The sequence below is a fragment of the Bacillus rossius genome, chromosome 2 (assembly GCF_032445375.1).
Source record: "Bacillus rossius redtenbacheri isolate Brsri chromosome 2, Brsri_v3, whole genome shotgun sequence".
NCBI lineage: Eukaryota > Metazoa > Arthropoda > Insecta > Phasmatodea > Bacillidae > Bacillus > Bacillus rossius.
Window position 1 is genome coordinate 63,611,328 of NC_086331.1, and position 17,429 is coordinate 63,628,756.

At 34.7% G+C, this 17,429-nt stretch overlaps 1 protein-coding gene across 4 annotated transcripts in view; it reads left to right on the plus strand.

Annotated features, from left to right (window-relative positions):
* Positions 1-17,429, plus strand: part of LOC134529327 (protein son of sevenless) — a 386,073-nt gene that overhangs the window by 242,597 nt on the left and 126,047 nt on the right. For all 4 annotated transcript variants that reach the window (XR_010074532.1, XM_063363274.1, XM_063363275.1 and 1 more), the window contains exons 18-19: positions 12,750-12,932; positions 15,347-15,470. Coding sequence is in view for 3 of the 4 variants with exons in the window: in XM_063363274.1 (XP_063219344.1) it covers positions 12,750-12,932; positions 15,347-15,470 (307 nt within the window). In the remaining variant the exon portion in view is untranslated. The remainder of the gene's footprint in view (positions 1-12,749; positions 12,933-15,346; positions 15,471-17,429) is intronic.

Genomic DNA, 17,429 nt, shown 5'->3' on the forward strand with positions numbered 1-17,429 from the left:
ATAGCAGGAGGCAATCTAAAATGTACTCGGGAAAAACATAAACTCACGAATGTATAAACGTTCTGTTACTATATTTATGTCACAACTTAGCCGAAATACTGGTACGAGACATAAACCTCACTAGATAAAATGAGCGGAGTCTTGGTAACTGTTTTAAACGTATTTTATAATTTCGGAAGTATTGTACAGTTGACGCATATTTTTTAAACTAACCATTTATATCTGGGGATCGTAAATAATTAATTATTGGTATCAAGAAATCAAGGTGAACGTAAACTTGAACACGTCACGGCAGCGAGAAAACTGGTGCGTATACCAATAAACTGGTATTAGAACTGGACAAAACTGGTACACGTGAGGTGGAGCTTATATTTTTTTCCGCTAAGCTCGCATCTATTGGCTGGCTGCTGAAGGAATGTCACGAGTCTGGGCGGAGCGTTGAGTGAGTTATACTGCGCATGCGCAGCTCAGACAACAGAGAGAGCCAGCCGGCGGCTACGCCGCGCCATAACAGCTGATTGAGTACGATGACCTTTCTCCGCGCACGGCGCACTATTGACGGTAAATTTCCAATTTGCGGCCCTTTTATTTAAAATTTTTTTACTGTGGTGCAATGCGTATGTGTAATGTAGCCCGCATTTGTTATGAACGCTGCAGGATGCGACTGTATTTTAATTAACTTTAACGTAATTCTTACTTTTCCCTTTATTTACACTTTCCCGCTTTTTACACTTTTTTACTTTGTCCCCATGAAAAGTGCAAATAAGGGGTTTCGCTGTTTAATTTTCCAATATTGATAGTGTATATACAGTGTGCTGCTGGTGTCAGTTTATGGAAATACCTAACTGATTCAATGAAAGTTTTTGCAATAGTACATACATTGTGCATTTGGTAACTTTAGAGTGTGTTCCCACATTGTAGGATTTCCTGGATTATCCGTTTTTTACCCATGGTCTATTGGAAAACGGATAATCAGGGTTTCACTGTATTCATTTATATGTACTTACAGCTACAATTTACTATATAGAAGTTTTTTTAAGATCAATGATGCAATTTTTGTGAATTTGAAGACTCAGTGTTTGGAGACTGGAAACGGTTTTTGAGACAGGATTTGAAGGCTAATTGTGTAGCATATTCTTAACAGCAGAACACATCTTGACATTTGGATAGTTTTATTGTGACTGAATGTAGCACTACAATAAAGATGTGAGTCTAGACTTTTTGAGCAATGGAAATTTAAATTTAATTAGAATACATATGTTTGTGTGCGTGTATTACATTGTGTATCGTAAGTCTGTGTGCATGGTTCATAAAATACTTGTGAACCAAAATCAAATAGTACTACTGTATTTAAGTTGGCGAGTTAATTGTTATCTCATGTGGTATTTATTATTATTTTTAAGTATGTCTGGAAAATCTTCAATTACTTAGTCTGGAAAACCTGGAAATGTCAGGGAATTTTATAAATGCTTGGCACTAGACACCCTGTTTAAAAATACCAAAAAAACTACCATGTGATTACAAAGCAAGCTCATCTGCTTGGTCCATGACCAAAATTTTCCAATAATATCTGATCAATTATCATGCATAAACAGAAAAATATTACGTTTTTGGACAGTTATGCAGCACATCCTTCTGAAAGGCTTGAGTTTTCCCAAGTGACATTGATGTATCTGCCAGCCAAAACAACTAGTTTTTTTACAACCTGTTACCCAAGGTATCATTCAGTGTGTCAAGAAGAACTACAGAAATTGTCTCGACTCTTATTCGTGAGCTGGGGCTGAAGTAGAGGACAAACTAGTGTTGGGTCAATCCTGATTCTGAAATCTAGCAGGTCCATCGATTCCATGGTACCAAAGGATTCAGAATCCATAGGTTTTAGGAATCATAGGTAGTTATTTCTTCACTTATAACAAAACCTCTACATTTGAACTGTCATGTTGCTATTTAAATAGGCATATCAAAGTGGATTTCTAAATACATTAATTAATTGTTTTGTATTAATAAGTATTTTCAAATTAATTGGACTTTCAAGCGAAATTAATAGGATTCTTGTTCAAATTAATAGGAATTTTGTTGTACTCAAAAGGTTTTGGTTAGGAAATGAGGGTATGGTTTAGTTAATCAGTAGTGTAATCACTATGGAATCCATCAATTTATTTACAAATCTTATCAATAAATTGTGATTTCTCACTCAATACATTTGGATTGTCTTTTTTAAAATTAATAAACACTACTTTTTCATACTTTAAGACAAAATTTGGTAGTTAAAAGGGTCATTAAGGGTGCGGTTCATTGGCTAAAAATCACTACTCTAACAAATATTTATGTTTTGGCAAAAATGTGAATAAAACCATCGAAATCAACTACCCGACCACTCCGCCCGGTCAGTATAAGTGTCTGCGTAGCTGGGAACAGCGGTCATTCGAGTCAGGCTCTTCATACGGGAAGGGTGTGTTTCTCCTCTCTCCTGGCCGGCTTTAGACACGCGAAGGCAGTCTGCCTGCCCCCTCCCCCTGAATGTGCGGGTTCTACCCACGCATGCGCAATACAGGGCTGATAACCGCACTGTTGCCAGTTCTGCTCGACCCTTCCCCTTCTTCCTTCCTCCTTCCTCCTCACCCTCACCCTGCCGAGACCCGGCCGTGCTGACAGTCCGCCGGAACAGAGACAAGCTTGGCTGGCGGCCCGCGGGAAAACACTTCACACGCTCCAGAGTTCACACATTTTTAAAAAAATACATTACCGTGTTGTATGCAATAATTGGAGTTAAATTTGTTTAGAAATAAAACAATAATTCACAGTGTTATTCACTTTTTGACGTGACATCTAATAAATAGATGAACGCCGGCTGCACGCACGAAAAAGGATGACTCATTGTCCCGTTACGCACATTGTCCCGTTACGCTTTGTCCCGTTACGCTCATTGTACGCTTGCGCCGCATCTATCTCTCTTCCACTCGATTGGAACAACCCTAGATTTGACATTTTCAAGGCACATTAAACTTGAAACACTCCCATTCGTTTCCTACTTTTCCTATCATCGTCCTATCCTTAATAGAATAACACAGATTGGAAGAAGTTAAATAGCAAACATGTATAAAAGTTATAGTTAAAATAATCTCTTCGTTAAAGTAATAAACATATTTGAATTAATGAGTGCAAATAAAAGTAAATGTATCAATTAAATTGTAGATTTCATTTCACTCATTCTTTGTATCCATACAGAATAGTGATAATTTAATAAAAATGATTCAATTTTATTCATAAAAGTATGCAATCATTTCATCAAAGTTTTGTTATGACGTCACTTTAAACTATCGTCCGTAAACCGACTTTACAGACAACCAATTTTTATGTAAAAACGTTTTAATAAATTTCTACTAACATATCAATTTTGAACGCTGAAAACAAAAGTTATAACAAGCGCAATCATACCACAATTTTTAATTCTGTCTAGGTAACCTAAATTTTGAATGTCTTATAGTTATATTTTACTTATGACTCACATACAAGAAGTCAAATAAATCGGAAACACAAGGTCACAATAAATATATAAGTAGCATTAATGTCAGATATCGTCATTATGCCACTTAGATGTAATTAGTACAATAGTAGAATGTAAAATTAGAGGTATAACAATAATCTTGTCAGTTAAATGGTACATTTTTATTTCCTACCTAAATCATTACAAATGCTGTCAAAAAAACACAAATAACACGGATATTTAATCACATAATTTGGTTTCTATTTACAAGGGAAACAGAGAATCAACATTTACTACTACTTTATATAGGTATATATATACAATTGTCGTAATTTTTTAGTTAGGCATTGTGGAATTAGGAATTGTTATCAATTGTAGTGTTACTCAGAATTGCGTAGCAATATTTTATAATAAAAGGTGGGTATTTTAACACTTTCTAATTATCATAGGCCTAACTAAAAAATTACGACACATTTTCAATTTAGCATTTTTTATGTAGAACCGTTATTAATTAGCCTATAAACGGTTTTCGTTGAGTTCTGAAACAATCTTTATGATTACAAAGTACATGATAATTCATTGGTGACCGATGTGAGCTGCAGGAGAGGAGTTTGCCAGTGCGCTGTACATTCACAACAAGCATAATTCACCGATGACCACAATGCCACAGAGGAGCCAGCGACTACCAACTAGTTACAGCCACGCTGATCAATATTTCAGTGGGCGTTACGTCTACTGGAAAGAATTGGAGTTGGAACACTGCATTTATTTACTAGTTAACACAGTAACAATGCGCTACAAAAACAATAAATTACAATAATGTTGTCAAAATAAAATTAAAATACCTTGTATATGATAGTAACTTAGTAACCTCGGTCCGGAAATGGTGTCGTCTGGTTGGCGGCGACTGTGGCAGCTAATTCAAAACGTCGCTCCGTAGATAACCTTTGCTTTCTCAACGATTAAACCCACAGATTACGATGTCAAAATAATTACACTTACTTTTCTGATGAACTTGGCACTTTTAATTTTTGTATGCACACTACTTCTGTCGCTGACTTAGGCACACCTAACTTCCAGACTCTCATCTCAAAGACTGTCTTCTGGGTAACTAAAGCTATATGCTGACTGCTGCCCTGTCGCTAGGGCAAGGTCAACAAGCATGAAGACGTTTATAAAAATTGAATGAAATAAATGTGGCATAATACGAAAAAAAATATGTATTTATGAAAATAAGCATGAAAAGCCACCCGAGAATAATAAAAGCATAATTATATATCACTCCTGAGAGTTACTTTTAAACAAACTGTTTAAAGAAAAGCTACGATTCTTGTTACATAAAATATGTATATTTTTAGGAGTATATTTCTTTTGAAACATTCTGTGAACTCCTAGAAACGTCTTGAACATCTTCAAGAACTTACATTAAGTTTTATCGAATTTGATACTACTCATAGTAAGGAAGTTTTAATTTTTTTTTTCAACCCCTGTTATTACAACCTCTTGCAGCATATTTCGTCTCAACAAAAAATGTGTCAGCTAAAGTATTAGATAGTGTTAAGATATTTTACAATAAATTATAATGTATTTGATAGTTTACCCCTTAAAAAAAAATTAACGATTTATTGCGACTTCGGCCCTCGTTATTTCAACGCCTTGCATTATTGATAAGTGGTATCAACATATATTTGAGATGAATGTTCGAGATAATATTTATAAATTTTTTAAATATATAATAATTAATTCAATAGAGTACATCGCACGGAAGTTATTTTTCGACCACTTTCTGCAACGGTTTGTCTTATCAAAATTGATTCAGAAAATTGCTATAGATAGTATCTAGAGTAGAAACAGATTTGATATTGTACCTAGTAAGAATGTTGTGAAATTTTTGTCCTTCACCCCCGACTTTCCACCCTTAGCAGCAATGGTTGGTTGTATAAAAATATTAATTCTGACAATATATTTTGATTATATTGTTGGAGATACAACCTGAACGGATTCGATAGGTATTTATTTACTTAGGGAAGTAAGATATTTTTGTCTTTCAACCCTTTTATTTTTTCTTCACTTCTTTAGGTAATGGTTGGATGTAACAAAATAATTTGTTTAAAATTGTAGACAATCTTTAGAAAGGATTTTATTATGATTAATACATTTTTGTATTTATTTTAACCCTTCATTTTCCAAACTCTTGGAGCAATAGTTCTTATCAAAAAATTGATTCAAATAAAAGTTTTAATTTTATAATAAAAATTTGATTTACTAACAATTTGAACGGATTCGAAGGTGTGCCTAAGGCCTGTTCCACAATGACACGGAAACGGAACAGACGGAAACGGAGACGAAAACGGAGTATTGTTCCGTTCCGTCCGTATTTTTCTCGTTCTACAATACACGGACCTGTAAGAAATCTTGGCCAATAAGAAAGAGCGAGCGTGACGTAACTGAAAACTACGAGTATCAAGTGAACTACCTGTTAAATCGAAATGTATGGTTGTTAACTTGGTAATGTAGTAAGTCGATTTGTTTTTGTTTTGTTTTTGAGTTGTGGTGGTGGTAAAGTAGTCCTTCTCCGTCTTCTCATATATAGCAGGTATATCTTTAACCATGAAAATTAAATGTTCATCAAAATTCGTCATGATGAAACCCACGTGCACAATTCAAATTTCAAAACAAATCTTGTTTTGTTGTTCACGCATAAAAAAGTAGTCGAAAATACGGAAACCAACATTAGTCAAAACTAATATCTTAATTAACATGAACGCGCAACTGTAGCTTGACAACTGCAGTGAATAAATAACGTGCTCCTATTGGTCTAACGGAGTAACGTAAACGGAAGACTTCAGCACTGCTGAGCAGGTCCGTGCGGGTCCGTCTCCGTTTGCGTGCTATTGTAGAGGCTCTGTTCCGTGAAATCCGTCTTCGTTTCCGTTTTCCGTCTCCGTTTCCGTGTCATTGTTGAACGGGCCTAATAAGGGAGGTATGACTGTGTTTGTCCTCCAACTGCGGTTTTTTCCACCCCTTGCAATTATGGTTGGTCGTGTTTTACAAACGTTTTTGGTATTACTCAAACGATATACAGTTACTTCATATTGATACGATATTTATCATACTAAGGTAGTTGTAACGATTTTTTTTTAATTTCCCCTATTTCTCTACTTTCAGTCAGATTTTGCCCAACGAACTCGACCAAGATTTTCGATTAGGCCTACTATTTTTATTTTATTTATTAGTTTGGAAGTGATTTGTACAAAATAACGGCTGTTATAGTGTTCATAAAATTGTGTGTGTGTGTGTGTGTGTGTGTGTGTGTGTGTGTGTGTATATATATATAGCCTATGGTTTTAGGTTCCATGAACCATGAAACAACAAACTATGTAAACATTTCCTTGAAATTGCACGATGGTAATGTTTAGTCCTTCTAATCTAACTAAAAAGCTGCTCGCCTCTTGCAACAGTGATAGTTGTTTTCTTTTAAACATTAACCTTTTTTTTTAAATGTGTTTGTGCTTCTAAAATGTATCGTGGTTCCCTAATAGATTTTCCTTTGTTACGTTTGGATCGGCTAACTATGGTAGCAAACAATTCATATAAAATCTCTGAAGTTTGGGAAACAAATCTTACGTCCAAATAGCACCTAAGAAAGTGTTACATAAATCACTGCTTGATACTAATTCGTTCTCTTCTCGCCAGCCGCGAACAGAACGGGCGAAGGAACCGGGCGGCAACACTGTAGTATCGTCCGCTACCTGCTGAACCGCCATTCCGTCAACAACACTCCCCGCGCATTCTAGTGAACGAGAACAGAACTGTGTTTACCATTGAGGCACGCGGAACACAGTTTGTTTTAATTGTAGCGAAGTAAATTACCATGGTAACGAAACACACAAAATATCTAAGTAATCCGTAAAACTTGTTTTACCTCTTAGCCTACAATATCAGCAGTATTAATACTTCTTTGCATTTAAAAGTGTCGAGTTTGTCATAACATGTATTCAGTATAATAAAGAAAATAATTATTTTCTCAATAATGCAGCACTCTGAACCAATTTTATCTCTGATAGCCTTCGCGAAAAATACTAAAGAAAAGTTATGCATTTAAAATTTTTGGATATCATGCATAAATGAAGAATTATCTATAAATAACTAAATTGTGAGACAGCAGTTTTGACTCATGCTCTAGGTACTCTTTTAAGTGCTAAAAATATTTTTATCAAATTAGTAATAGCTTTAACTGCAAGAATAATGATAGATCTTCGAATAAGCAGCAATAGACGTTTTCACAACTTAAAATAGATGATCAGTGAACTATCGCAATGAGAGAAAATTTTCAAAACACCTGAACCGTGCCCTTAAAGCAACAAACTTTTATACAATTATCTGAAATATAAGTTTTCTTTTATTTGTAGTGTTGTTTCATATAAGTTCCGCCCTATTTTAAATTATGTGACTAAATACATTTTTGTCGTATATTTAAAATACAGCAAATTTATGGAATATCTTACCATTTTTACCCGCATAGGGGTCGCATATTTTATGCCGATTTTTAGTGTAAAAAATGTACTGTTACCCATATGTGAATTTTGAATTTAAAAAAATGTTGTGCTGTGTGGTTGAATATGTGCGTAATTAAGTAACCTATGTTGGTTTTTAATAAACATAGCTCTACGAGTACTATCTATAAATTGTTTAATCAAAATATTTCAGCAATCGTATGAAGCTCCGTGAACAGCGCAGTTGTACGTGTGCCGTTTCCGCTGCCTGACTGGCCGGGTAACCCTCAAGTAACACATTTGCTGTGCTGCTAGGATGATGATAGGAAAAGAAAATCTAAAATAAACCAGCCAGAGGGAGGGAGAGAGAGAGAGTGCGTATTTGTGCGTGTGTGTGTGTTTGTGTGCGTGAGGCCGTATGGCAGTGTTGGCGGTTTTTCCTCCCTCTCTTCTTTGTAAATGTCCTGTGAACTGGCACCCTCACAATTAACATGACTATTTTGACAGGTGTTCATGCACAACTGTGCCTAGTCATTATTATTTTTGAATAAGATTTATCATGCTTTAAACTGAACATACTGTGACAAAACTACAGCCATCGCTGGTGTTTATAAGTGCCCCGTACCGTGAGTGCTAGTTTTTATAGAGAAATTGAAAAAGAGTAGCTTGCCGGCTTTTCTCTCCCCGCGGCAAAGGGATGGTAAAAAAATAAAATACAATGGAGGAAAGGGAAACATGGGTATAAAAATAGCAGTTTTATCCTTTGTCTTGTTAGGAAGTCTGTAAATATGGGTTGGGGGGGGGGGGGGGTGTGAGTGGGCCACCTCACACCCTCCCGTAGTAAACAGCAGAGGGTCAACGCCAGTGTCGGTATTTCTTACACGCCAATATGCTGAGAAAAGGAACACTTCACTTGTATCCATGGAACTATAGTGAAAGCAGATATGTGGTGCTGCAACCCATACGCATGGTGAAAATGTTTGATATTTTTGCCCAAAATTAAGGGTGCAACCCATACAAAGGGGCAACTCTTTTTCCGGTAAATACAGTATTTTACTTTTATTTGTGTGCAATGTATGAGGAAATAAATTTCAGTATTTGTTTTCTAACATCCAAACAGAAACAACACAAGCACATTTTAGTTGATTAATTTTCGGGCTCTTTGGTACCTAACTAAAATTATAGTTCCCTATCTTACGAAGCTTTTATCATTTGTAATTGTAAATAAATTACATTATAATTTATAATTACATTCATAAAATAACAAATTTGTTTTTGTATCCGAGTGTACAAGTGAGGTGCATCTTGATAAGCATTATCTCAAGAAATCTAGAATCTGATAGAATCAAAATGCATGAATCAAATTCCAAATTAAAGAATATAAACTGGAATCATAATCTGCATATGTTTGGAATCAAACTAACACTAGAAAAACCTAACATGGAATGTTTTGGATGCCATACAAAATGTTTCATTGACATGGGATGAAGTTACATCATCAACAATTGCAAACTGCTTCAGGTAAGCTGGTTCTGGTGCCAGAGAAGAAGTGCAGGCTTCTCGAGAAGAACATGATCAATAAGTGGAAAGATGGGAACAGCTTCAGGAACATATGCAATTTCTGGAGAAATATAGTAACTATGTAAGTGAATACAATGCGGCTAAGTCATTGCAAGCAAAGTTACAAATAAACTGGAGTTGATAAAGCATAAATGATAAAGTAGGTGCATAACCTACCAAGAAATATGCTACCAGTTCTTAGCCGCATTAGAAAATGTGCTATCAAACATTGATGCTGGTAAAGAATTACTGTGGAATTTGATACATTTTGTGTTGTCAATGGTTATAAAGACATCACAACAATACAACATAAATAACTAAACAGTGTTAACTCAACAACAGTTAGGTAATGATAATTGTCATGCAAGAATCTTTACTTGCCCCTCAGGAAAAATTGTGGACACTTTTTTGGCATGTGGCAGAAATGGTTTAGAGGGGAATAGTTGCAGTGTGTGGTATGGTCAAGCTGTGGTGAGTTGGAAATTACACATGGCTTGTTGCAGCAACAAACTTAAGTAAGTTTTTCAAATCACTAAATAAACAAGATCCCAAGTTTTCCAATATTTCAATATAAATAAAAATCACAAATAAGAGTTTTGAAAGTAGTACACCTTGTGGGGCTCCAAAAGAGCATTGAAGTTGCTAGATAAGTTTCCATCACTATATATATCTGAACCTGTTTTATTAGGTAACTCATGTATAGGTCAGCGAGTCCATAGTTTAATGATTTCTTAAGCAGCAAGAAGTGATACACTGTATCACTTTGATAGGTCAAAGTAGTAGGATCTACCTGCCCTCTAGAAATCACTCCACTATCATTGAATTTTTAAAGTTTATAAGATTTTTTTATTGTTTTTCTTTCTGTGAAAAAACCATGTTGACTCAAAGTTAATACTTTCAATATTAGCAAACTATGCAATTTTCTTAAGGCCAGTCCACAAGTAACGTTTCGAGGCACAATCTATCTGTGCACTGAAAACTGTGCAGACAAAATGGTAACAGCACCGAGTGTCCACATTCAACTTTTTGAGTAAAATCCACCTTCTCAGTTAAAACTGTGCAAAGCATCTGCACACACACTCAGCAATTAGTATGAGATAGTCATTGAGTAATTTTTTACTTGTGTCAGTTTTTGAAATCTGTTTTATTAAAATTCAACATTTCAAACATGTCAGGAAACAATGTTCAAGGTGGTGCAGACATTGGCCGCTGAAGAGAAAACAAATTTTCCTATGTAAGATTACTTCATGAATTGCAAAGTGAGTCTAAATATTGGCACAATAACTTAACTTTTGGACATCGGTACCTACACTCATTTACTACAGGTAGTGATTCCAGACATAGAATGGCAATATATCAGTATGAGAAAGATGATTTCTGCCCTTGAGAGGTTAACTGCAACATTAAAGTTACTTTCAAATGGCAGGAGCTACAAGGTACAAGGACTTGGAATTACTGCAATTCTTTCCAAACAATCTCGAAATACATTAATTCTTGAAGTATGTGAAGCTTTCAACAGGATGTGAACAAGAATTACTTTAAAGTGTTTGCAGTGCGATCTACCTCCTTTTATTTCTCTACCAATACTTTGTATGCCTACCATTTCTTATCTCTATCACTATACTCTTTCCTTTTAACTTGCCACAAACAAGGGTAACTTTTATATAGTTAAATAAACTCTATCAAAAACAATTTAGAGCACTGATGGTCAGCCATCTTTTCTCTATTTAAAAACAGTACAGTAAGAATCTGGTTTATCTTGGCCAACCTGGAAAAAACTGCTGTCTAAATGGAATATAAGCCTGAGAGAGTGTCTATATGCACCAACTTACCTGCGCGACTATCAAATTGCCTGTGCAATCATCTGAAGTTTGAGCTATTTTGCTTTGTCTTTGGTCTCCGTGTTCCATCTTTTAATAGAACTGCGCAGTTAGTACAACTGTGAAGTTTTCCTTTCCTAACGCTATATGTTGCATGAAACAATTTTAATTGTGCTGCAGGTAGGGTGTTGTCCAAAACGTTCTGTGTGGACTGGCCTTAATATGCCAGACTGGCACTTTTAACCATTTAAAAAAAAATTTTTTAAATTTCTGAGTCAAGTTTTTTTTTCGCATATTAGTATAGTACATCTTTATAGTGCTTGAAATTAGTTATTTTCAGTCATATATTACAAAAAAAACTACTTAGAATAGTTGACAATTGTATGCAGTGCAAGCAAATATATATTTTAGATAAGTAAAATTGCTGCCTGTGTAGAACACTGCGATCATATTACATACCTAAATGGTCCTGAAAGTTTTCATTGCTAAGCATACAAAAATTGTCCTGAAAGTTTGCATTGCTAAGCATACAAAAATTGTCGTGAAAGTTTTCATTGCTAAGCTGAAAGGATTATTGCTTTTGGTTGTTTTTCTCTGTAACTTTTAAGAAACCACACAAGAAGAATATAGGTCTGCAGTTTGATGTAGATAATTTTCTACATTTTTATTTTTAAAATTTCTAGGGGAGAAATTTTGCATTAGATATTATACTGAAGAGTTAATTGTGGTGATAGGGTTGTGGCACAGCTATTCATAATGAATATTTTAGTTAATGGAGTAAAATTAAGCTTTATAACTAACTCTTTGTAGTTCTTAAGACTTTGATACACTATATGAGTTTTTCTTATTAGTGACTAAGAAAAAATCAGAAGACTTTGGTTTAGTAGTTGGTAAGATGTAAATATTTTTGAAGAAGTGTTCAAAGCAATTTGTGATATCATCTGCATTTGTAAAGATTTTGCAATTGTAAGTAACTCTTTATGTTCTGTTGATAACTCTCTCTCATAACTTTAATGTATTGCCAGTATTTTTTTTATTTCAGATTATATATATATATATATTTTAATAATGTAACCAGTTTCCCTCACGTTGAATCCTCAGTTGTTTGACAAACATGTATAAGTTGCAATTGTTCATAGTATACTTGATTTTTTTTAAATGTAATTTATGATTTTGGATTGTCTCTTAAATTAAAAACTAATTATTTTGAGCTTCAGTTTCTCAAAATCACCCCAAGGAAATATTATAATTGTTTCTTATACCAACTAAAGAAAATTTCCATGTTTGTTTTGGAAATTTTTTGGAAAAAATGTTTAGCAAAATAGTTATTTGTTTTCTTTAAATGTGTTTATACAAAATTATGAGCTATCTTTATTTTCATTGCAGTTTACACTGTGGTTGGAGAAGATAATTGTTGAAGCAGAGAACTTCGAAGAACGAGTTGCTATTGTCTCACGGATTATTGAGACTATGATAGTTCTTCAAGAGCTTAACAATTTTAATGGCCTTCTTGCTGTTCTGTCTGCGTTGATGTCAGCATCTGTATATAGACTACACCTGACTTTTCAGGTTTGTATTTACTATTAGTTTAATTGAATTTACTGTCATAACTTTTTAAACCTTTTGAAACACTGTAGAGTTTTTTACTTGGAAAGCTGCATATATGTTAGAGTTTAAATTCATACCATATTTTAGCAACTTTTTTTATTATTATTTTTATTTATGATACAGCATAGAATTTCATTTTACTATGTTATTTGTTCAGCATAAATCTGTGTCGGCATTAAGGGCTCATGAGGCAGCCTTGATGTGCCTCGCCTGTCATCCTGAGAAATCTTTTCTTTTCTCGGCAGTACTGCGAGTTATAAAGTAACAGTGGGTACAAATAGTATATTTCTGGCATTAAGCGATGAGCTATTAGTCTGTGCTAAGGAGTGAAGAAGCATCCTGAACTGTGTGTAATTGAATTTTTAGAATTTTTTTTGTTAAGAATAACAAACTAATAAATAAGTTTAACGAAATTAATTAGTTTTCATTCGGCAACTTAACCAAGAAATCAACAAACTAATTTTTAAAATTTCAAAGCATCTTTCCTATACAGCTTCCAACTGCACATCAACAGTTATTTAAAGTGTTTTTACAGACTTGTTACTTTCGGTTTGCCTTGTCCGCCCAGACTGAAAAATAACATTTGGCAGCCCAAGTGTGGCAAGGAGACAAGAACTTCTACACGCCCTGAGATCAAAAATCTATCAACGAGTGCAAGGAATTTGGATAAATGAACTATTGGAAAATTTTTGAAACATTGTCATTAATGCTGTCCACTGCCTAATGTAGCGAGGAAGCTGTTTGTAAAAGTGGTCTTCAGGTGTCTGAGATTTCTACGCATCAAGAAACAGCATCGGCGAGACTAACAATATCCAGGGTATACATCACGGGACGGGAACATCGCCCAACAGTGCAGAACATCGCTTCGCAGGACAAGGGATAAATTGTCGCAAACAGCAAGTTAAATAAGGACGTACTTATTTACGTTCCTTGTCTCCTTGTCTCCTTGCCACACTTGGGCTGCCAAATGTTATTTTTCAGTCTGGGCTGACAAGGCAAACCGAAAGTAACAAGTCTGTAAAAATACTTTAAATAACTGTTGATGTGCAGTTGGAAGCTGTATAGGAAAGATGCTTTGAAATTTTAAAAATTAGTTTGTTGATTTCTTGGTTAAGTTGACGAATGAAAACTAATTAATTTTGTTAAACTAATTTATTAGTTTGTTATTCTTAACAAAAAAAATTCTAAAAATTCAATTGCACACAGTTCAGGATGCTTCTTCACTCCTTAGCACAGACTAATAGCTCATCGCTTAGTGCCAGAAATATACTATTTGTACCTACTGTCACTTTATAACTCACAGTACTGCCGAGAAAAGAAAAGATTTCTCAGGATGACAGGCGAGGCACATCAAGGCTGCCTCATGAGCCCTTAATGCCAACACAGGTGTTTAAGAAAATATAAAATTGTTACACAAATGAAGGTTAATTGGTGACTGGGCGCAGACCAGGGTTGTTAAATCATCTCTTGACACATACTGCAAAAGATTTGGTGAGCTACCGACCGCACTGTTGAACGATGACCAATGAGGCTATGCAACTACCTACAACCACGCTGGGAAGTGGCAGCTGTATGACCTCACTGACCAATCACAACACAGCTCTTACATACTAGGACATATTACGATACAAAATACGCTAACCTTGCATGCAGGTGTTTTTGTAAAAAGCAAACATCAAAACACAAAGTCTTTTATGATTGACTTTCACAAAACCATGATAAATTTTCTATCTCCCATGGGAGGCAACACCTGCTGATTTTCCCATCATAATAATACATGCAGAAAGTGCCAGAACCTCTTGACAACCAATAAACTGTTGGAAGAATTGGCGCCACAGAGTTATATAATTTTCTTTCGTCCTTTCTTTTACCAAAACAATACCCAATTTGCAAGATAGTCACAAATGCACTATGAAATATGCACATACTAATATAGTTATAAAAATAACATTGAAATGAAATAAAATACTAGAATATGTGATTGCACAAATAGTAATCTAACAAATAATTTGAATACCAGTACAAACATTTTTATATTATTTTTCTAAATAAAATTATTTTAATATCATAAACAATTACAAAAATATTAATGATGATATAATACAAATGCAAAACTAGTTCACCATGACCTTAAACCTACATAATCAGCTGATATACAGCATTCCTAGAAAACTTTATGTCCAAAGAATACTCTGTAATATTGGGGAGGGCAGTGGCATGCGATGCTACAAACAGAACATGTATATTGGAAGAAGGAGAAGCATTAAAGTTATTTAAAAGAACTGTATTTTGGAAATTAAAAGGTTATTTAATATCTAAGTGGTGTTATGAATTTTAACAACGCATTATATAACTTAAATGTTTCTACTTTACAGCAGGCAGTGTGTGGTCGTCGACTGGACCGGGCACTGGAAGAGGTCAAAGAAATGTATAACGACCATTATCGCAAATACCAAGAGAAGTTGCGATCTATTAACCCTCCCTGTGTTCCTTTCTTTGGTAAGCATTCTGATATTTGAGTTCACTGTCACTTAAATTTTTACACTAAAGAAACCTTTTGCCTGTTTTGTTAGATTTGCTGGGGAAAGTGAATCTTAGTAAAAATGAATTGATTATCTTTCAGTACTACATTTATAACTTACCATTTATGATGATTCATATGTAAGAATAATTCTTTTATTCTTTAAGCTCATATGAAATAATAACTGTGTTAATGGTATTACTATGTATTAGGGCTGTGCGAACCTGCAATTTTCAAGTTCGAACTGAACTCGAACTATTGGTCTTGAAGTTAACCGAACTTTGAGTAATACAAGTAACATTTATTTGAATTGTTTTTAAAGTTATTTTTTCAAGTAATAATAGTTTACACTTTAAAATAGACAAAAAAATTCAGGCATAACATGAGTACTCAACATAAGTTCATTAGTTTTCTTAACTTCTTTATTATAAAATTGTGCAAGAATGTAAGTTCTTCAACATGGAACTGGGTCAGTGATTCCCGTCTATTCGAAACATTTCCAGCTGCAGAGAAGACACGTTCACTGCTGACTTGTGTAGCAGGAATACCTAAGAACTTGAGTGAGAGCAGTGCAAGTCGTGGGTATATTGTTTTATTACCTTGCCACTTCAGAGAGCGATCAGCTTTCTCTTTGAAAAACAACATAAATTCATCATCAATTGTAATTCCATCACTCGTGCTTGATTTACTTTCAAAGAGATTGTCAAAACTTTCCCAAATAGATGATGTCTGGGGTGTGTTGTCAGTACTCATCACGGATGATAATGATGATGGCTTTGGAGATCTATTTTCAGAATCAGCTGGCATTAGTTTTAAAATCTCTTGCTTCATTTTTGTAATCATTAGGGATTTTTCATGACATTCCAATAGTACATCCTTGAAGCGAGGATCTTAAATCATTGAAAATGCATATTCATTGATTCCCTTTGGGTTAGGAACTCTGGATTTGATAGCCTTCAAAAGTTCCTTACCGAACATGACGCCTGACTGTGACTGATTCACAAGGCTTCTGAGTACAGATATAATGCCATGAAGTATGGGTATCACCATACTTATCGTGAGTCAGTCTGTCAAAAATGTTTGTTGCGACCTCCCTCCTCCCCCCCGCCTCCTGTCCTATTCTGACCATATTCCCGGGAACCATCAGGGGTCACATAACAGGGTTTTACGTATTGGTTTTCTGTGTAACTATTAGAATTAAAGTAAACATATATTCTGTGAGAGTTGTTTGTGCAGCAGTTGGTTTTTTCATGGTCAGCACATCGGATTACTTGTGAATGATAGTAATTAGTTGCTCAGGTTTTGTCCTTTTACAAAATTTACCTAAGTATATCAGTATGAATAATCATTATCAAGGCTACCACTATTGCTCGTGGCTCATGATGATTGACATAAATCTTATCTTTTGAAACCTTGGCAACATACATCCTAACTCTAATGACTACGTTGATTTTGATGAAAGTTATCACTTGGTTATACCTGATGCACCTTAACATTTGCAAATGTGTTCATAGATCCAGATAATCATAAATTAGTGTACGTATTCGCACACAAGGATAATTGTTTGGTTTTTTTGTGTTTATTTATGCCATTCTGAATACTTTACCCTTCAAAAATGTTCCACATAGAATGCATTTTATATGGTTTCAGGAAAGAAAGTGTTTTGTAATGAATGGTAGGTAGCTTAACATAGGGTAATATTTATACGAGGTGTATATCAGTATCAGCTGCAACATTTCGTGGTATTGCGCAACAGGTACCTTAAATTTCCTCAACTATCAACTATATTTTCACATCCTCACCAGAGAAAACCATCCTTTTTTTCCATGGCGGTCTTATAGGGCTTTGTAACCTCGGCAAATGGCAGACAAAAAAACACCCTCCCTCTGCTTGTTTGAATTAACAGACTGTCCACAAAATAGTTAGTTATCTGCAAC